The sequence below is a fragment of the Gymnoscopelus braueri genome (genome assembly GCF_963280865.1).
Source record: "Gymnoscopelus braueri genome assembly, chromosome: 20".
NCBI classification, from domain to species: Eukaryota; Metazoa; Chordata; class Actinopteri; order Myctophiformes; family Myctophidae; genus Gymnoscopelus; species Gymnoscopelus braueri.
The window spans coordinates 12144440-12166622 of record NC_137622.1 but is presented as its reverse complement, the minus strand read 5'-3'; the positions used below and the strand labels follow the sequence as shown (position 1 = coordinate 12166622).

The window sequence follows — 22183 nt, the reverse complement described above, 5'->3', positions numbered from 1 at the left end:
TTAGTTATCTGAGAGTCTTCTCTGGCTGTAATCAAACGCGAAACCAACCCGTTAAGCGCCCATAAAAGAACAGCTGCCTCTCACTGACCTTCTGTTTGAGGGAACCCAACTGTCGGCCATGTGTGTGGCGTTTGGGGCGACAATTATCGCTGTGGAAAAAAACTCTTATTTGCCTTCTCTTTTTTTTTTGCAGCGGTTGCAGCTCATTTGATGTCTCCTCTCGGCTGTATTAGCGTTTAGTGGTCTGTTAGTGGACATGGTTTGGTGTCTCTCGCGCACGCAGCAGTTGTGTGCACCGTCCTCCATCTGTCGTTAAGTAATGACAGTGTCTTGACAGCGCATTTGCCACGAGCTTAATTCAATCAGCAAAGCAAAATACTGCGGTTCCTCGTGCTCTTGTCATTTAGACAAACTCAAATCCGACTCTCCTCTCTTCTAGGGGACCACCTGTCCAACCAGCAAGTCCCGCCTCCTCTCCCCCCGGCTCCGCCCCCGCACCATAAACAACACCCGTCCATCACGTCCCTGAGCCGCAGCTCGCTGGCCAATCAGAGGAGCCCGAGCCCTCCGCCCACAGCCGGCCTGGCGGCTGAGCTGCAGAGCACAGCGGAATGCGTTCAGCTGCAGGACAGCTGGGTGCTGGGCAGCAATGTGGCCCTGGAGAGCAGGTAAGTGCTGCCCCACAGTCACTGGTGGACATTAACCAAGTACATTTACTTGAGTAACGTACTTAAGTACACGTGTGCTTTACTTGAGTATTTTGTATTTGTGGATTTTCACTCTGTTACATTTCAAAGACAAATATTGTGCTTTTGACTCCCACTACATTTCTAGGAAGGTAAAAAGTGCATTATGCATTATATTTAAAAGAAAATGTACATTGTAATTTGTACTTTGGAATAGTTAAGTATTTTGAAAAGCAAATACTCAAGTACTAATTTGATTGAGAAACTTTCACTTGTAGTTGAGTAATATTTAACCAGTATCTTACTTATATACAAGTACTGGAGTTGAGTACTTTGTCCACCACTGCCCACAATGCACCGGAGGCTGTCTGATGGAAACATTAAAACCCCTGTACAGTGATGTGGCCATCTTCACTTACAGTACAGTTGTAGCTGGTCTGTTGTTTTATTTTATTTTTTTAATGTAGACCTTAATTAACTTGGTAAATTAATTGATATGCAGTTTTCATTTACAATAATGACCTGGGCAAACATTTAAGGCCATTCACATTTCCAGGGAGAGATGAGTTTTGAAATCAAGGGGTGTTTGGTCTATTTGTTTAGCACATTTCAACAAGACAATTCAAAGTGCTTTGCCCTAAACAATTAGAGCATCGGTTTGTTTTTGACTCTGGGGATATAAAGCTGCCCTGATGACCGGAGTGGTCTGAAAGAAGCACAAGATCAGAAAAGAAAACATTCCCTAAACCAGGGTTCCCCAATTACTTTTCCCCAAGGGCCAAATTATGTCTCGGTACCAAGCCGAGGGCCAGGGGCATTAAGCTAATTTGACACTGTGTTATTTTAGGCCTGGGATTCTTAAATCCTGTGTTGAGGAAAAAATGCACTCTGGAAACAAAATAAGTCTGCTTGAAAAGTAATACAGATTAACAGCAGCCAGTTGTACATACTGAAAATCAAAATAAGTCCAGAATCAACAATTTACTTACAGATGTGTTTGTTAGTCTGCTTGAACAGTAATACAGATATTATTAAAACAAATTATGACAGGAGTCGTCGCGGGCCGGACAGTTGCCTCTCGCGGGCCGCAAATGGCCCGCGGGCCGCCTATTTGGGAACCCTGCCCTAAACCATGCTGTGCTTATAAACCAGCATCAAGGTTTGAAATCAATTATTCGACTGACAGGGAGCCAGTGTAACAATCTCAGAACTGGAGTGATATGATCCACTTTCTTGTTATGGAGAATAATCCTGTTAAGTGCAAAAGTATCCATTTATATGAAGCAATACTCCTGAGACCTATCCCCTCAGATGCAGTTGTGTTTATCATCAGTAATACATATTTGTGTAGGGTTTCTGGCTATGTTAGACGCACCTGCAGCTCAGTTCATTACTGCTGGCAGTGACTGGTGAGTTCATTGCAGAACATGGCCCTGAGGTGGATTACTAAATCATATACACTGTAGCTGTGAAATATAATGGCCGGAGGTGAGTGGAAGCATCCAGAGGCTTGCCAGTTCAAATCAGGAAGGCTATGACTTAACAAGGAACTTTATAAGTGGATTATGTTTTTTTTATGTCAAGATGGTGCCGGGCAGCATACCATTTTGTCATAAGGCCCTTACCCAAGCGCTCTCTCTGCAGCAACAGTTATATCTTTCTCAATCAGCAGTTTCGTTTTACCCCCCCGCTAACGAAGGAGGATACACGGTGCTCTCCTTCAAACTCAGATGATTCTATTCCAGTTTGACGTCTCTGCTGGCTCGCGGTGAGATACAACGTCGGCTCGTGGAGGGGGGGAGGATGTGGCGACTGCATACTAACCGCATGGCCGACCTTGAGTCGTCTTCGTCGTATCGACGAAACAATATGTGCGCACCTATCATCAGAGGAGGCATAAATCACTATCTGCGGCAGTTCCACTCTAACCCATTAAGACCTGGAACGCTTTTACATTTTGGCTATTCAAAAATAGCAGATCTACAAGCTCATAGCGCGGCACCGAGTGCCGCGCTATGAGCTTGTAGATCTGCTATTTTTGAAAAATCGTGAAAATGTGTGCAAACCTTTTGAAAATATACATTTTTTAAAGCGAAAATCTTTAACTCAAATTATTGCTTCTGGGACCCCCTCGAACACAATATTTTGAGATGGGGTCTGCGGCCAAATACATATCATTTTTTAGGGTCCTTGACATGAAAAAGTTTGAGAACCACTGACAAACATACTGTACTTTTTTTCAGAAAACTGTTAGGAATTAGAAGACATTTGTAGAATCGGCCTCAGGCCTTAATGGGCTAAATCAGCTGGTTGTCAGTGGGAGGGGAGGAGAGGGCAACTGCTGGATGCCGATGGGGGGGGGGTCAGGAGGGACGGCCAGGGTGTCCATGTAACCACAGATGTCAAGTAAACTAGTGGGTTGAGGGATGTAAACAGAAGCCCCAGATACCATCTATTAGGCTGCCTTCGGGAGGTTTGTGGGCCAAGGCCAGACCTTTATAGGTCTGGTATGAGTGTTCGTGTAGGAGGCCCGCAGAGCCATGGGGGGTTTGAGAACAGTACCGCCGCTAGGCACGCGCACACCACGCGCACACCACGCACTCTGAGTAGGGCACCAGCGTGCCCAGGGGGCCTCCAAAATGAGACAAGCCGATCATCATAATAACTAAATGATTCATTATTTTATTTAAATGTAAAATTAAAAACACAACTACAATTAGGCACCATATCATTAAGTAATAAGAAAACCCGTACTGATATTTTCTCTGCCTAAATAATCACGACGCGTGTGCATCCTCAAGGTGTGTGTGTGTGTGTGTGTGTGTGTGTGTGTGTGTGTGTGTGTGTGTGTGTGTGCGTGTGCGTGCGTGCGTGCGTGCGTGCGTGCGTGCGTGCGTGCGTGCGAGTGACGACTGACTTAATATTATTAGCCTACCAATTTATGGGCCATTTTCAGCACTACAAGTGAGTAACACTTGTTTTATTTTTAAAGAATATAAAATATTGCACTTAATAGAAATGTCAATTACATGGCCTTGTAAATGGTAAATGGTGCATTTATATAGCGCTTTTTATCGAAAGCGCTTTACATTGATTGTGCATTACATTCACACACCGATGGCGGTGTGTGAAGGCACCAATCTGCTCATCAGGAGCAATTAAGGGTTCTGCTCTTGCTCAAGGACACTCAAGGACACTTTGACAATAACTCGGGATCGAACTGGGAACCTTGCGGTTCTCATCCGGCTGGCAGCCACTCTACCCCTGAGCCACTGCCGCCATTTCTTTTGTTGAAAAAAATATATTAACATTACATTTTCTTGAGGGCCGGGGGGGGGGGGGGGCGGGGAGGGCGGTTGCACCACAAAGAGAACAGTGTAGGCCTATGGTTACTATAAGAGGAAGAAGAAGAGGAATGTAGTCGGCTCCTACGTGATGCTTTACTACCATGCAGTGTGAAAACTGTGAGGTTACACAGGGATGTTTGTTATCTCTGATAGAGGTGCTGTAGCATTGAGGCTCTCACTCTATTTATCCTACATATAATTAAAGGAGCTACACCATGAATTTTTACTTTTCCTTCTTTTTTGTGTTTTTGGTCTCCCCTACCTCTCTTTTATCCCCAAAAATACCCAAGTTTGAGAACTCAGGCTTTCACAGCATATCTGGGGTTTTATGTAAATTGGTCTCAAAACAGGTCAACTGATTTGCCCCCGCCTGTGACGTCACATGCGATACCCACAAAGCACCTACAAAGCAAAAAATAATGATGAAAAATCATTGTTTTTGTTTTTACTTTTTTGTTTTTACTTTTTCCACACAGAACCAGGAGATATCATGCATACAAACTGGCTCAATAGTGCCACGTGCTAAATAAGGACAATGTGGTATTGCAGGTGAAAGTGCTTTATAAGCCAGAGAGAAGTTAGTTGGAATGAGTATATCTGAGGCTTGATTTAGGCTCAAACCTTTTAAAAAACGTTTGAGGGACATAAACAATATGATATTAAATATTTTTATTTTTTTTAAATGCATGGTGTAGCCCCTTTAAGGAAAGTCAGTTACACTCTTTCTTCCGCATTTGTCTCCTCACTGCCTTGAGCAATTGATCTGAACTTGCATTACGCAGACCCTGAGGAAGCCTGTTTTATTTTTTTCCCAAATTCAAGCTGTTTATTAGCCTTTTTTGTAAACTCTGTCTAACTCTGCGGCAGCAGTTTTCGCCGTTACTGCGCATCCGCGGACGCGGGTCTGTTGTCACGGTTACGGTCTCCCAGACTATGGGATACACTCTGTTTGTTTTCACACTTCTGTGCTCCCAACCAGTGGGCAGACTTAAAGCTACAGGGCTATACCATATAGTTATGGGCTATACAGGCTGCCAGCTCTTGCTGCTAATAGCAATAGCGTGTAGATTGTTTACTCAATCATGTGCGATCTCTCTCATGTGTCAGAAAGGACATTATTAAGTATTTTCAAGTTGAGAGACGACGGGGACACACTGTGTGTGTGTGTGTGTGTGTGTGTGTGTGTGTGTGTGTGTGTGTGTGTGTGTGTGTGTGTGTGTGTGTGTGTGTGTGTGTGTGTGTGTGTGTGTGTGTGTGTGTGTGTTTTACTGTCAGCGCTACGGCTGTCGTCTTATTTGCACAAACAGCTTAGCACAGTGGGGTCCACAGACCCTCGCAAAGCATTCACTGGGAGTCCGCGACCACCTGCCTCAAGATTTATTTCATTTGATAATGTGCCCATCCCAAGCTGATCTCCCGCTGATCCCGCTGAACAAACTTGCTCTCTCAAAGTTTAACTAAGCATAGGCTACTGTGATATAACCCAAAGTCTGCAAATACTTTCAGTGCGCCCATACCCGGGTATGGACTAGTGTTAATAACACTTAATTTGAAATAAGATTTTAATTAATTAAAATTAAAAGCTGCGGCCGTTCCCAGCCACACATCACTCTGTTAAAAGGCTTCAAATGGAGATATTCAATTATTCCAAGCCTAGCTAGGTTAATAAAACTGGGGTGACAGCACTAGCTAATTTTACTGGGTAATTAACACTAATGAATGAGGTGTTAGGTGCGAATGTTGATCTTGATCTTTTACTCAATGCAGCTTTCAAAGTGAACCGCTTTCAGTGTTCGGTGAATGACTGAAGTGCTCTTTCGTCTCAGCGACTTATCTGAGAATGGGGCCACTGACGTAAGCACCCTCTGAAAGCAACAAGGTTTCAGTCACCTCATAAACTGCCCCTATAAGAGGAATTAAAGTGAACAGACGTTGGCAAAGGGAAAGTTTTTCTCAAGTTTACTGAAGTTTCTTCTTGTTCAAGCAGCAGCTAAAATATCCAACAAAACAACACAAAGCCCTTTAACACCTGTTGAAATGAATTATACGCAATTAAATTGTTTTCAGAACAATCTTGTAAATTACAACTTTTACACAATTTCGGCAATTTGTGGTTACGAGACCCCTTCTGTTCTTGATTATAGTAAGTGGCTAATGGCAATTTTTCCACCTGAGATGTTCTGTTCTACTTGAGCTTTTTGTTCTATTTTATGCCAAGACCACTCCAGCTCTGTAATTTTAAAGACCTCAATTAGGCAACAATAGAGAGCTGTTACTGCATGCTGCTATTCTTGTATAATTCTCTCTTGCACCAAGAAAACATTCACGTCTTAAATCTTTAAGTGCTTTTAGAGTGCTTTTAATGAACCGCACATGTGCACTACTTAAGCATTGGTCTCCATAGCAATAGTGATAGCTGTATATTGATGTGCTATTGAATCCCATTATTATGTGATGACTGTTGCATGTCAAATAGCCCCATGCATTCGGCAGGTACTTATTCTGTTGATACAGCTGTCCTTTACTTAAAGCTGACCCTATGTGTGAAATTGATTTGCTATGGCACCACATGGTGGACGTGGTGAGGGTGGGCGTCCGCTGTTCCATATGTATGTCTTGCAATCCTCTCTGGCATTCTCTCCCTCAGATTCTCTGACATGTTGTGACATTTCAAAATTAGTCTTTGCGAAGGGTGCGCGGGTGCACCGCAGCGTTCTAAATGTACTGTCAAACCTCATCGGATTCTGGTGTCAGGGGAGTGTTTGTGGCTAAATGCAATGATGTTTCCCGCGTTGCGCTGTTCCACCAACAGACCAACCAGTTATAAGTGGAACAGTGATGCTGGTCGGTCGTGGGTCTGCAGGTTATACAGTATAAATGTGATGACTGACTAGATACACATGTTCATTACAGGGTTTTATGTCATGCGCTTTTTTATTTTGTCCTCCAGCCTTATCTCTCTCTCTCTCTCTCTCTCTCTCTCTCTCTCTCTCTCTCTCTCTCTCTCTCTCTCTCTCTCCATATTTTTTCTCTCCAGCCTCTGTTGCTGGTGAAAGTAAAACATTGCCCAAAGCTGCCCAGATAGTTTTACTGCGCAATCACATTTCGTAATTATGGTTGGTTACCTGTGAGCAGTCAGACTTAGACTTGGTGGCTGCAAACTACCAGCGTTTGGTTGGCAAATGGCTTCCTGTGTTGATTTCCCACCGCTGATTGTCATTCATGAACACGGACCACTCTCAGTCCAAAACTTCAATCTATACACACAGCGCTCAGCGCATCACACCCTCACCCCAATCAAATGCTGTCTGATACAATCTTATGCACAAACAAGATTCAAGATGCAAAGATTTTATTTTGTCACATTCACATTCACTCATACATGTGCAGAGAAATGTTGGTGCAGTAATCTCCAGCAGTCTGCTATTACTGTGCAACAATGTCCAACATACACAATTCAAGATGTAATACAAGAAAGCTCATAAAAAATGTATGATACACTTAAGGTACTACTAGTAATGAGTAATACAGTGAGTAATACAGTTGTAGGTAAACCCAATAATCCTAATAAGGCAAAAACAGCATCAGTATACACAGACTATCGTGTAGTGAATCACCATAGACTAGGATAATATACAACATTTAGAATTGCTTTGAGTTACTGATCTTCATGTTGCACCCAAAAGCAAATGTACAGAATATAGAATAAGAGAAAGAAATGTATAAATAAATAAGCAACCGAAGATATACAGCATTTACAATTGCACCTTCCCTATGTTATTCAGGTATAGGATATATAGGCTATATCTATACAGTGCAGCTAAAAAAGAGAATATTGCCTGCAGAATATACAGAATGAAAATGGTGACCGAGCAAATACTGAATATTCATTCATGCAGCAGAAAGATAATAAGTTAGCAACCAAGTACAGTTTACATTGTGCAAATAGCATCATTTATAGACCGACCCACCTACAGTATATTGATACCTATCTGTATTGATGCTAGTGGGGAAATGTTATTAATATGTGGTGAATTATAATTTTATGCAAGGAGGTTGTGCAAACAGATTGTCCAAAAATACTGTACGTGCTCTCTTGGTGAGCAGGCGCATTTACATTTACATGTTAAAGACTGTGGCCCTCATTTATCAACGCAGCTTATAAACCGGCTTATATTTTTCCATATATTCGACCGTACACCAACGTCGAAGTCACATTTATCAACGAATCCTACACAGCTGATCCGAGCCTACATTTGGTCCCAGGCTTGATAAATGTCACGGCTGGAACCTAGCGTCATTTAAATAACACGCCCTTAAATATTCTCAAAACGCCCCGATTTTACGACATGAAGAAGGACCAGAATACGACCAAAGACATCAAAAGCCAATGAGAAAGAGTTTCCCCCGCCTGCCTCGCCACACACGCACACGCCCCCCCCCTCTCTCTCTCTCTCTCTCTCTCTCACACACACACACACACACACGCCCGCCCAGCTGTGTTTTTCATGTATTGTAATCCGTACCGTAGCGGTACAATCTTTGTCACGTAGGCTTGTAGCCTACATGAATGACATATTATGATACCAATCACATCGCCATGAATGGAATACGTTTGTATATTAATTTATTTAACCCATACCGAGCAGTGCACAAGCAGTCATGTAGGATATTCCCCGTGAGACGGCAGTGGTTTCGGTCCGTCCCGTTAATAAGAGATTGGAGCGTCGGGTTTATATCCTTAACCCATCCAGGTTGTAGTCTTCAAAACTCTCTATGACATAACTCCATAACATAGGACAAGCTACTGTAAGTTTGTACACCTCACTGTCCATGAAAAGATCGTCGGCAGTCCCGACCGCGGGACTCCCGAGTCCCGACGCAAAAGCGCTCGTATATTTTGAAAATAGCAGATCTACAAGCTCACAACGCGTCACGATGCGACCCGTTTTTGAGCTTGCAGATCTGCTATTTTAAAATAGCCAATGCAACTGAATGACTGTTAAAGCAGTTTGTTTAAATTACTTTATAAAATGTTATATTTTCACAGGGATTAATTATTAGTGTGTAGATATACATTTAGGAGTGGATTATGTGTCCAGATGCCTGTCAGACAGTCAGACAATGCTGCTCCGCAGGTCTAGAATGGAATAAACGGGCGCAGCCAACGTCAACAACTGGTCTCGACCAGACGTGAGATCTCAGCGTATGGTAGGATGAAGCCCACGTCAGGATATATTGATAAATGCCGAAAGGTGCGGTGATCTCGCCCTACGCCCATTATTTGGGCTGCACCGCGTTGATAAATGAGGGCCAGTGTACCTGGCAGTTGGGTCATTGTTCAGAGCTCTGATTGCCTGAGGCAAAGCGCTTTTTTTGTGTCTCTCTGATAATAACCTGAGCATGCCACCACAACGTCTAAAGATCGCACCATACTGGTCCCAGGCGCACACACACACACACACACACACACACACACACACACACACACACACACACACACACACACACACACACACACACACACACACACACACACACACACACACACACACACACACTAGCAACACTGGGACAGCACCTGCTAGCACGCCCCCTGAAGAGAGCGCAGGTGGCGATGGTGAGAGGGAGCGAGAGAGAGAACGAGGGAGGAAAGTGAAATAGGAAAAGTCACCTAGACTCCCCTGAACATCTGTAGCCCTCACTGTCGGCTGGGCAGATTAAAAGGCTCCAGTCCTGATTATTCCTGCACTCACCTTGAAACGCTAACGCTAGCCTAGCGCGGCATGTCAGGCTAAGAGGAGGATTACATTATTCAAAGGATGCTGCTTCTCATGGTTTCAGACATGATCCCTGCAGCCGAGCCGCAAAACGAGATCCCCCCACCACTCTAACGCCTGATTTATACTTTGTTCCATGTTGGTGCCGCACGCTTAAAATAGCAGATCTACAAGCTCACACAACGCGTCAGGCATTACAATGTTCAGTCTTCTGTCCTCCAGCCATAATGTCTTTTATAAGGTCATCTTGATGACAAGCAGTGTGTTCACCAGCTCACGCATCCATCCATGTCTCTCTCTATTTCTCTGTCACTCTCAAAATTTTCCCTTGTCCCTTTCTTTCTTTCTCCTTTCATTTTTCAGAACTTTCTGTTCCTCTTCTTGTCTCCACTCCCCTTTAGTCATTTGTTTCTCTAATTTCTTCGAACGTCTTCTCCTCTTTCTGCCACGCACACACACACCCTACCCCTCTCTTTCTCATGCACACACACACACACGCACACGCGCACACACACACACACGTAGCTGTTAGTAGAATAATGTGTGTGTGTCTGAATGAGGGATGTGTCCTCTTCACCTCCATCTATTAATCATGTCATCATTTAATCACTTCACGCCATCATACAGCACTATCACATTCCCTTTAATCACTGGCTCTACCAGGATCAGTCTTTGTGTCTCTGGTGGTAGAGATGTACAGTATAGTGACTTATAGTATAGTGACTAAAATACACTATAGTCAGTTGAATAGTTCACACAGTTCACGTTTATCGGGTGCACGGTTGTGGGAGAAACAGTATTTCTAAAAAGATTGCCAGCACTCACTTGGGCCTTTCAGGATCTCTTATTTATTGAAAAGCCCCGGCAGCAGATCAAACACGATGGACGTTTCAGCGGCCTTCACACTGAGGAAGGCCGCGGGCCGAAACGTCCGTTGTGTTTGATCTGCTGCTGGGGGTTTTCAATAAATAAGAGCTCTCAAACGAACCAAGCGAGTGCTGGCGATCTTTTTAAAGATGTATAGTGACAACTTGTAGGTTTTCACATGCTGCTACTTGTGTCATGGTTTTGTGATATGTACTTGTCTCTGTTCTGTTGTGACTCTTCTGTGTTTTTTCTTAGAGGACCACAATGGAAATAAGCCTATAGGGCTTTATTGTGTTTTTATATCCTCTGTGATATTTTGTCTGCTGTATGTTGTGGAAGTGCTGATGTGCTCTTCTTTCATCACCAAATAAATCATTCATTCATTCATTCATTCATTCATACATAAAAAAAAGTATTAAATGCTGGCAGTTATTTTTTTCTATACGCAGGCCTTCAAAACCCACCCAGTGCCAAATGGTTATCGGGAGGCAGAGAAAGGGAGAGTTGGAAAAATGTTCTGTTAATTATGTGCATATTAAAATCTTTCAATTTCCCATTAGGTAATTATTGGATTTTCCATTTCAGGGCAATGAACAGAGATCAAGCAGCATCTGGGAACTTGTATGAATATCAACCACCAGTCTATTGGCCTTATAATTATAATTATCGTATGGTAATAATAGATTATCACATAATATAATGATCCCAAGCAGTTGTCAGCAGTTAAAGTACTCTTTATAGTGCACACATTATCGTAGTCAGAGTCATTCCGTTCTGTATTAAGTGTCACGGCTGTGCCACTTTCTACCTGAGAAATGTCACTCTCCCTTCATTATCCGCCCTCTCATCTATGGCATGTGTTACACCTGTGTTGATTGTCCATTGTGATCACATATGTCCTTACTGGCCAGTTAGCTTATGTGTGAATACAAACCTTTGTTAGACTGTGTCCAATCGTCTCTTTATACTGTAAGTAAGACTGTCTGCACTAGAGAACCCGACCTGCCCAGCACCCCAGAACCCAAACTGCCTAGTCCCCCTAGTGGCAGCGCTCCCCCTCAGTCTTCACAGGCCCCTTGGCACACAGGTCCACCTATCAGAGAACGAGCGGCCTCCCAGCCATCAAGAAGTCAAGACAGTCATTTGGCTGGTCGTCCCGGATCCCAGTGGTTCCCTTTCCTGGGCTCTCGGCTGGCCATTTTTTCGAGGTTCCCCTCAACCCAGTTCCCTCTGGGGCCCTGTCCATCCAGCTCTCTAGGATCCCATCAGTCCCGTTCCCAGGAGTCCTGTAAGTCAAGCCTCCCTATTCCATTGTCATTTGTTTTCCCAGTCAACTAGTCCCCGGTTTCTCTCTCAGCTACCTCCCCTATTGTTCCTCTATCAGCCCTTCTGTCTCCCTGGTCAGTAGACCTCCTTTAGAGGACTGTTATTGCTACCAGTCTGTCTGCCAGTCTGCTCGTCAGTCTGTCTGATTCTGGTCCGCCTTCCAGCTTGTCTGCCAGTCATCTGCCTGTCTCTCTTTGACTGTCTGCTTGTATGTTTGCCGGTCTGTCTGTCTGTCTGTCTGTCTGTCTGTCTGTCTGTCTGTCTGTCTGTCTGTCTGTCTGTCTGTCTGTCTGTCTCTGCCTGCCTGCCTGCTAGTTTTATTAGTTGGCATCTCTGTTAGTCTCTATGTCTGCCTGTCTGTCTATTTGCTTGTATGTGTGTTTCACAGTCTATTAGCTTGTCTGTTTGCCTCTCTGTCTGCCTGTCATTTACCAGGCTGTGTCCAACCTGTTAGTCTGCTTGTCTATTTGTTTATCGGTTTGTGTTTCCCTTTTTTGGCTGGGTCTGGTAACGCTGGTTTCTGTCTGCCTGAACGGTTGTATGTATATGTATCTCCATGTCTCTCCTGTCCTGTCTGTCATGTCTAGCCCAGTGGTTCTGCCCTGCCCTGTGTTCCTGTCCCGAGAGTCCCCGTCCAGTTTTGTCTAATCCTGTTGTGTCACGTCCGTCCTGTTCCGCCCAGTCCGGTGTTACAGCCCTGTCTAGTCCCATCCAGTAGTCCTGCCCTGTCCAATCCAGCCCTGTGCTCCAGTCCTGTCCTGTTGTATCCTATATGCCCCATTCCTGTCCTGTTCTTTCCAGTGAAAGATAGGACCAAAATATCAATTTATAAACATGGCAACAAACTAAAAATCACACCCAGTGTGAAGTGGGCGGTGTGGTCACAGTGGTCATCAGAGTGATGGAAGTTCACTTAAAGAAAAGTAATATTGTGGACCAACCATTGTACACCCCTAACATAAATGTGTTTTGTGCATAGTGCATAGTCCTATTTATAGGGCTATGCACATGTGTCATGTTTCACTAGCCAATCACAGTCCTGAATAGATTGTGATTGGCCAATCACGGTGCAGGGTTAGGGGGGTACACTGGTGGCCAATCACAGCGCAGGGTTGGGGGGGTGCAAATGTGAAACCTCACATATAGGGGCGGTTTCACCGCCCAAAAAACTAATAACTAATCTTAATGTCCGCACACATTCAGCTTATTCAGAGCTGTCCAACAGTATATCAGTATTTAACCCATTCAATCCGGGAACAAGTCCCTGGAACAAAATATTTTGAGATGGGGGGTGGGGGGGATTTAGAACACATTCTACATTTCTAGAATCCCCAGAAGCAAAGATTTTAGTTAAAAACAATTTGCTTTAAAATATATATATATTCACTCGGTGCCGCGCTATGAGCTTGTAGAGCTGCTATTTTTGAAAAATCGGGAAAATGTGTGCAAGTCTTTGAATATATATTTTTAAAGCGAACATTTGTAACTCAAATAATTGCTTCTGGGGGGTCCCTGGAACAAAATATTTTTAGATGGAGGTCGGCGTCCAAATACACTCATTTCACAATACGATACGATACACGATATTGGGCTCACGATATCGATACGATACGATATATGGCACTTTTTTATTATGAAAATGTATGGAGGGGGGGAAGCAAATGCAAACAAATACTTCTGTTTTTTCATTAAAAATATATATATGTTTTGAAAAAAAAAAAGTCTAATCATCTAATCCAGTGGTTCTCAAACTATTGTGTGCCAAGGACCCCCCCAAATTGATATATATTTGGCCATGGACACCCATCTGAAAATGCAGAGAAGATTTGTGTTAAAAAAAGATACAAAAAGATAATTTTCAACATGTTTCAAAAATAGCAGATGTACAAGCTCACAGCGCGGCAGGAAGTCCCGCGCCGTGAGCTTGTACATCTGCTGTTTTTGAATAGCCAATGTATAAAATATGGATAAAGTGGTTAAAATGATCGTGATTCTGATTTAACAAATTTAGCTGGGGACCCCCTGGAACCTCCTCAAGGACCCCTGGGGGGTCCCCGGACCCCACTTTGAGAATCACTGATCTAATCTAACTATTATGACAGTTATTAGTAGGGCATGACTCCAGACAGAAATTTGCGCTTGACTGAATGTGACTTTCTAGTCTATTTGTCTGTCTCGCTGCCTGCCTGCCTGTCTGTCTGATCACCTGCCTGTGAACTCCTGGCCTGACTGTCTTTTCTGATCACCTGCCTGCCTTTGTCTTGGTTTTTCTATCTGCCCCATCCACCTGTGTGTGGGTGTGTGTGTGTGTGTGTGTGTGTGTGTGTGTGTGTGTGTGTGCGCGCGTGCTCTGTCTCAGGCGGTGTGCACGTTGTGACCTCAATTCCTTCTCCGCTGCATATTACAGCATTTGCTGCAGCTCTGACTGCTCCAGATAGAGTCTGTCCTGTCTCCTGCTCCGAGCGGAGATTAGTCTGTCCTGTCTCCAGCTCCAAACGGAGATGGCCACTGACTGTACCAGTCCCGCTTTTGTTACATGCTTGCCGAACCACTCCTGTTGTACTCTAGCACTTGTGCTATACAGGAAAAGTAAACTATTTTGTTTTTACTTTTGCACTGATTCTTTTTTTTTTTGGGGGGGGGGCATATTTTGGAACGTGAAACGTAGGCTAATTATTTCATAGTAAGAAAACATACTATAGCTACCTCTGTGTACTGTATCTAAGTGTTTTTTTCTTCCACCCTGAGTGTGTGTGTGTGGGTGTGGGTGTGGGTGTGCGTGTGCGCGAGTGAGCGTGTCTGTGCACAGCTAATCTTGCATACTACTAGGCCAATTAGCATTGTATTTCTTGTGCACACTAACAGCATGCCAAGTTTTATTTTAGTTATAATCATCCCTCCAGGCAACAGGATACGCATCCTACCAGGCTAACCAGTTACAATGTTCCTGTCCCCTTCGGCTTAGTGGATGTATCGGCCAATTGCAGACGTGCAAGTTTGCTGGGACAAGCCAACATTAAATAAACACCAAAATATCAATTTATAAACATGGCAACAAACTAAAAATCACACCCAGTGTGAAGTGGGCGGTGTGGTCACAGTGGTCATCAGAGTGATGGAAGTTCACTTAAAGAAAAGTAATATTGTGGACCAACCATTGTACACCCCTAACATAAATGTGTTTTGTGCATAGTGCATAGTCCTATTTATAGGGCTATGCACATGTGTCATGTTTCACTAGCCAATCACAGTCCTGAATAGATTGTGATTGGCCAATCACGGTGCAGGGTTAGGGGGGTACACTGGTGGCCAATCACAGCGCAGGGTTGGGGGGGTGCAAATGTGAAACCTCACATATAGGGGCGGTTTCACCGCCCAAAAAACTAATAACTAATCTTAATGTCCGCACACATTCAGCTTATTCAGAGCTGTCCAACAGTATATCAGTATTTAACCCATTCAATCCGGGAACAAGTCCCTGGAACAAAATATTTTGAGATGGGGGGTGGGGGGGATTTAGAACACATTCTACATTTCTAGAATCCCCAGAAGCAAAGATTTTAGTTAAAAACAATTTGCTTTAAAATATATATATATTCACTCGGTGCCGCGCTATGAGCTTGTAGAGCTGCTATTTTTGAAAAATCGGGAAAATGTGTGCAAGTCTTTGAATATATATTTTTAAAGCGAACATTTGTAACTCAAATAATTGCTTCTGGGGGGTCCCTGGAACAAAATATTTTTAGATGGAGGTCGGCGTCCAAATACATATAATTTTGGATGGTCCTTGACATGAAAAAGGTTTGAGAACCACTGATATACATGTAGCAACAATAGTTTTTCAGAAAACTGTTAGGATTTAGAAGACATTATTTTGTTGAATCGGCTGCAGGTCTTAATGGGATATATAACACGCGACTGATACTGATGCAGGATGAATGCATAGGGTGCGTTCGGAAATGCAGCAATGAGCGCACTGGCCAATACAAACTAATAGGCGAGTGCGCTCCGGTGCGCAATTTCCGAACGCACCCATAATATCATACCCAGACAAGCATACAGGGATGAAAACACATCTTTGGTGGAGAAAATTGCACAGGCTTACGGTACATGTTACCAAACGATAATGAGTCAAATAGATGTAATAACTATTACACTATAATAACCTTATAACTGTCATTGTTATCTGCCACTCATTGCCAAATAACAAACTCATATATTACTCATTAGTTACCTGTCAATATATAATAACAGGTTATTACATTTATAATATTGCTTTAAGTTTCCCCCCTTTTTGTTATTTGCTAAAAGTGTTATTTTAAGACCTGGTTCATCATACAATACAACATCATGAATAGTATCTCTACTTCTAGTTCTTCACTCACAGAGCACAGAAGCATCAGATTGAGCTGATCGACACATTGTTACTTATATCATGTGCAGATACAGTAGTACAATGTTCTACCAAAGTTCAATATCACTTTAATGGCCTGTCATTTAAAGAGTTACCAGATGTACTTTTCCCATGGCTCCACAGTAGAGGGAAGCTGTGTATTCATTGTGATTCTGACAGTGACGTGTTGTAACCTTTAAATGCATTCCCTGGTCTGCCTATGTCAATCACAGCTCAGAGTCCAAATCTGACTCAGACGATCCAAACCTGACATTTGTTCTTGTAGTCAGGAAATTGATCAGAGGACATTTTTTATCCCAACATTAGCCTTGCAGGCTGGAAACATGAAATGTAAAATAAGATAAGATAACCTTTATTGATCCCTGGGGGAACTTGAAGAGTCATAGCAGCAACAGCAGTGAGAACAAAACACGAAACCAAAAATAAATAAGAAGATATAAAAAAAATGAATAGGATATTTAAACTGAAAGGCATGCTGGAAGAGAATCAGCATGGTTATACATGCAATTTATATACGCACCTCAACACTTCACAATTCAGCACAACACAACACTTTAAGGCTGATTCATGCTTCTGCTCTCAAGCTGTCATCATTGCTACACCATTGGTGATTTATAGTTGTGTGTGACTGTCATATAACAGTATTATTATACAAAATCCACAAGTAATTTACATTCTCTCAAATTCACTTTGTGGTATGGTGGGATCGCCAAGATAATGTTTGCACTGGGAATGGCTTTGCATTATTGAGAGGAAGATTACGTCAGAAGAGGTAGAGACAATAGAGAGACTTTGGAGATGAGATGCAGTGCATCATGATCCCAAGTAGACCAACCGCACAGTTCTTTATGCATATCCCTAGAGCCCAACCGGACTTTGACGTGGCACTGTTGTTTGGATTTTTGACCCATAGGCTTCACTTCACTCATATATGCTGATGAAAAATATGTGATGAAATATCTTGTGCATGTGTTCCCATATAAATGGAATTCTTAGTCAGCTCGGCTCAACAGGCCAAATCCCCAAACTCCACAACTACGCATGTTGCTTGCTCGCTCAGGGTGGCAGAAGGTATTTCTTTTCCCCTAAGTATAGCTCCTGAGGCAGAGCTTGCTCCCAGGTGACATATCGTCCCCATCAGCTCTAGGGATTAAACAACGCAGAGGAAGCCATATTCAGGGAACAGGGACGTGGCCCCTACACCTATATTATATTATACCATATTTTTGAAGAGAAAATGATATACTCTAAGACAAGTGTATAGCTACTGTATATAGTGTCTAGCTTCTAGCTTATACATTTGTGTTCCTGGAAGAGAAGAGAGATTAGTATTATAATAGTATTTAATGACACTTGAATATAATCATGTATTTGTCCAAGTGCATTGTCATGTGTTGGCTCTTGTGAAATAGAAAATGGTGGAAATTATCCCAGGTCTCCAGGTCAGCCACTGGTCTGCTGGGCTTCTATTAAATGAATGGGAGCTATGGAAAGGGCTTTACTGTGGTCTCGAAAAGTTTTGACAGCTATTGGGTTGATTTATTATGCAGATACTGTTTTACCACATAATTGCATTGCAAATACACATGGACATAACAATACAACAAAACGGTCACAATGAAATATAATACTTCACAATACAACACAAACACAACTTGTATTTAAGACATTAGAGAGTACATTAAAAAATATACGTCATTTTGGGATAAAACGTTATCGTGTGTAGTTATTGTTATAAGGAGCTGTGCAAGGAAGACCAAGGAACCCGAGGGGCATATCGAGTGGCTCCTTTAACGAGATACATCTGAATGATTATGCATTGTTATTGCCTTTTAAGTGCAAATAGACAAAAAAAAAACATAATAAATATACAAGATATAAAACAAAATAAAAAACAGAGAAAAATGAGTTATTAAATAATGCAACACATCACAATTCAACGCAGCACTTCAAAATACAACACAACACTTCACAATAAATATTATAATAAGAAAATAATAATTGGGGATGCTGGTGTTTGTCCTTTGTTTCTGTGTGCAACACCTTTTGATCAAACCAGTTTGTCATATTTATTTAAGAAAGAAGTGACTTACTGTACATTCCTACTGTTATGTTAACTTTACTTTATTGTTATATTTGCAACTGCCTTTTGTTTTAGCTTCAAACAGCCAGCAGGCCATTCTAGTTCTCCTTAACATAAAATCAAAAGTCGGATAAATACGATTTCTTTCAAATTGTCATTGTGCAACTTCACAAATGGTGCACAAGTAATTCACAAACAAATGTTGCTTTATCACTTTACAGGAATACTGGTTACCACGACAACCGGACCCCTCAAGTATGCATGGGAACGCACAAAACAAAACAAACAAACAAAAACCTGTGCATAATTGACTGTTTCAAAACACCACATTAACTGCAATTTAAACTCTGAGGCAGGGAGATGGAGCAATGATAAACAATGGGATATAAAGAAAATAACATGAAAATAATATGTTAACTTGTTACATCAAGATGAAAATGAAAGATGAGAGAGACAGAAAGAAGGTAATCATATCCAAGATAATGCTTTTTAAATAGGAACTTCATAAGTTGTCTTTCACATAAACTTGACAGTAGTGCATTAAAATTGCATATAAACCTGATGTTCTAATTTACTACGTGGTTATGTTGCTAAATAAGCATGTGGTGCATTAGTACATAACCCTGTAGTACATTATACATGAATAATAAGTACATTATACATAAATATGTAGTGCATTAGTACACCTGTAACACATCAGGAAGATTTTTTTTTTCTTTTTCTTATTTTTTCTTTTGTAATTTTTGTGTGTGTTATAGCTGAAGTATTTGACTGACAACATGGTCCAACTTTTACAGATTGGGTCACAGGGAGACAAATTGTCAAAACTGTTGTGGAATTCTGAATCAATCATTAATTGTTGAGGCAAGAGGAGTCGAAGACAATATTCTAGGTGTAGATGGAAATGCTATAATGTACATGATATCATGGGGAGAAGTAACACTCATGTCGGTGGTACAGTAGTTCTGCCAAGGAGCACAGGAATAACACCATACTGTAGTTATACTAGCTGCTACAAGGACAAGCTGAACCATAACAAGACAGGCTGTACCAAACAATAGCAATCAGGCCTAAATTCTTCCTCACTGTCACATGTCCCCTTTGTCATTAATTAATCAGTAACTAAAACTCGTACATTATTAAATTGGACGAAAATAAAAGGTAACAAAATTAAAAGTGAATGAATTCTGTACCACTGCTGGCCCTGCCTAGACCAGAGTCTTCAGATTATGCATTTCATTTTGAACAACTCCTCCATACTCAAAATGGGCACATAGAATTTCGTAGAGCACAAAAAATCCTGGATTAGGGAAACATGGTCAACTAATCTGGTTTCGCTGGCCTGTACTACTAGACCTGAAGACATTTTTTCTGGTAATCTGTAAGTAGTGGCAAGTGTAGGAACAGGGCTTAATTCATTTACTTAAGAGGTTTTCATCAGGGGTTTAAAAGTTAATAGGACGATTGCCCCTCACTGCATTTGATTAAACTCTCTTAATTACCCCAGGTATAATGGGCTATTAGCAGCGGCCCTTGCTGCGAAAGGGCAAGTGGGAGTTGATTGTTTTTTATGAGGTTCCCATGTCAGGATTAGACAGGATATTAACGCCCTCACCCAGCTGAAGAATGGGAAGTGATCTGCACAAATAGTAGTGTTTCAGAACGATAGGGACATATATTTATACTCAAATCCCCATTTCTGCATGGAGAATAATTCATAAGCTCTCCTTCAGAGACGGACATACATGCCCACATTTCACCGGAGGGGGGGGGGGGGGGGGGGGGCGGCCGGCAGAGTTGGCACACCTGGAGCAGATTGTGGGTTCAATGCCTTGCTCTGGGGCATGTGAAAGTGGTGGACAGATTAATTTGATGTTCTGTAAGGTTCAGGGATTGAAAGTAAAATTCTCTTTATGTACAATATGTAAGCAAAAACTTTTAACCTGGACACTTCAAATAGACTACCCAAATACGACTCTGGAGCACCCTTTTTTGTTGACTGGGATCCACCAGGGGCCCCTCCTTTTTTCCCTCTACACCAAATCTCTTCAGCAAAAATAGCCGATCTACAAGCTTCACTTAGTATAACCAGTAGAAGTATACCCTTCTTTATAGTTAATTACAAAAACACATATCATGATAATTGAAAGAAGACTTTTAAGTACCGACTGAAAACATAAAGTATTTAGGAAAATGTTTACTAAGGTAATAAAACCAAGTGTATAGTACGGTCAAATACCCATTGAATTAATTATTCTGCAACCAGCAGAAGGGGACATAGAGGCCAATAATGAGAACTGCATCATTTTCATTACTTCCTCATTGGCTTCATTTCCAGCAGCGGATGCTTGCCGCCTGATTATGACATGCCCAGAATAGGGACGCTAGGGTTCATGTGGTTAAGTCTGCACATTTATTGCAGGGCTGACTGACTTAACGTTTTGACAAGGGTCTTCCTCAGAGTCAAGATCTGAGGAAGACGCTTACTGAAACATCAGTCAGTCACCCCTGCAATAAATGTGAAAACTTAAGGAGTGCTGCAATGTCTTATGTTGGTAGACTAAGTGACCAGTAAAAAAAAAGGTTTTTCCTTTTACTTCTGTTGAGCACCAAAACCCTTACTCAAAACTTGCATGAAGATGCCTTGTCATGATAATTCATGGTTGTGTTTTTATCCTTTTGTTTTCCTAGGCACTTTCTCTTTAAAACCGGAACAGGAACGACGCCTTTCTTCGGCACGGCTACTCCAGGTTACACCATGGCCACGGGAGCGGTTTACTCCACGCCGGCAAGACCCCTGCCCAGAAACAGCCTCTCCAGGGGGGCATTTAAATTCAAGAAGTCCCCTAAACACTGCTCCTGGAGGTGTACCGCCCTGATTGCTGTGGGCGTGGCTGTTGTCCTGTCAATCATTCTCTGCTACTGTATAGGTGAGCAATCTCTCTCTCTGTCTCTCTGTCTCTCTGTGTGTGTCTCTCTCTCTCTCTCTCTCTCTCTCTCTCTCTCTCTCTCTCTCTCTCTCTCTCTCTCTCTCTCTCTCTCTCTCTCTCTCTCTCCCCTATATTTTTTATAATGCAGGAAATCAGTGCAGTGATGAAGTGTTATGTCAAACCCTTGTGGTCACAAATATACTAAGACTCCTCCAACCAATCAAATTTGAGTATTCACCCAGGTGATGGCATGAACAATGGTGTTGGCAACTTATATTGTGTTGGCATATAGGCAGAACAGTAGCTACATTACCATTTAGATGTTAAAATATGTATTTCTTTCTCCCGGGAAAAGAGTGATATCTCGGTTTAACTGAGATGAAAGGTGCCAGCCGAGTGAACCATCTGTTTGACACTCTGTTCAGTCAGAGCAGAACAGATGACAGACAAGCCGACACCAACCTGCCTCGTAATCTATATAAAGTTTGATCTCTGCCAATGCATTTCTACTTCGCTTCCTCCTCTTGCTGAAATGGCAGATGTCCTCTTGATACGATTCAGCTCTGACTAAAGCCATCAGTCTGCCAATGTGTGTCGCTATCACAGCGTTCGGCAATGAGACATTCCCATCTGCACTTCCTCTGACAAGGCCATGCATCCTCTCCGAGTTGTTCTCATCCAGAATGTGACATGCGCGGGGGTGGGGGGGGGGGGGGGGGGTTCCCTCTACATACACACCGGGGAGATTAA

At 42.4% G+C, this 22183-nt stretch overlaps 1 protein-coding gene across 3 annotated transcripts in view; it reads left to right on the top strand.

Moving 5' to 3' along the window:
- Positions 1-518: 518 nt before the first annotated feature.
- Positions 519-22183, top strand: part of LOC308076259 (teneurin-3) — a 129995-nt gene continuing 108330 nt past the window's right edge. For all 3 annotated transcript variants that reach the window (XM_080416468.1, XM_080416467.1, XM_080416466.1), the window contains exons 1-2: positions 519-668; positions 21195-21433. In XM_080416468.1, coding sequence (XP_080272594.1) covers positions 21262-21433 — 172 coding nt within the window. In that variant the 5' untranslated portion in view covers positions 519-668; positions 21195-21261. The remainder of the gene's footprint in view (positions 669-21194; positions 21434-22183) is intronic.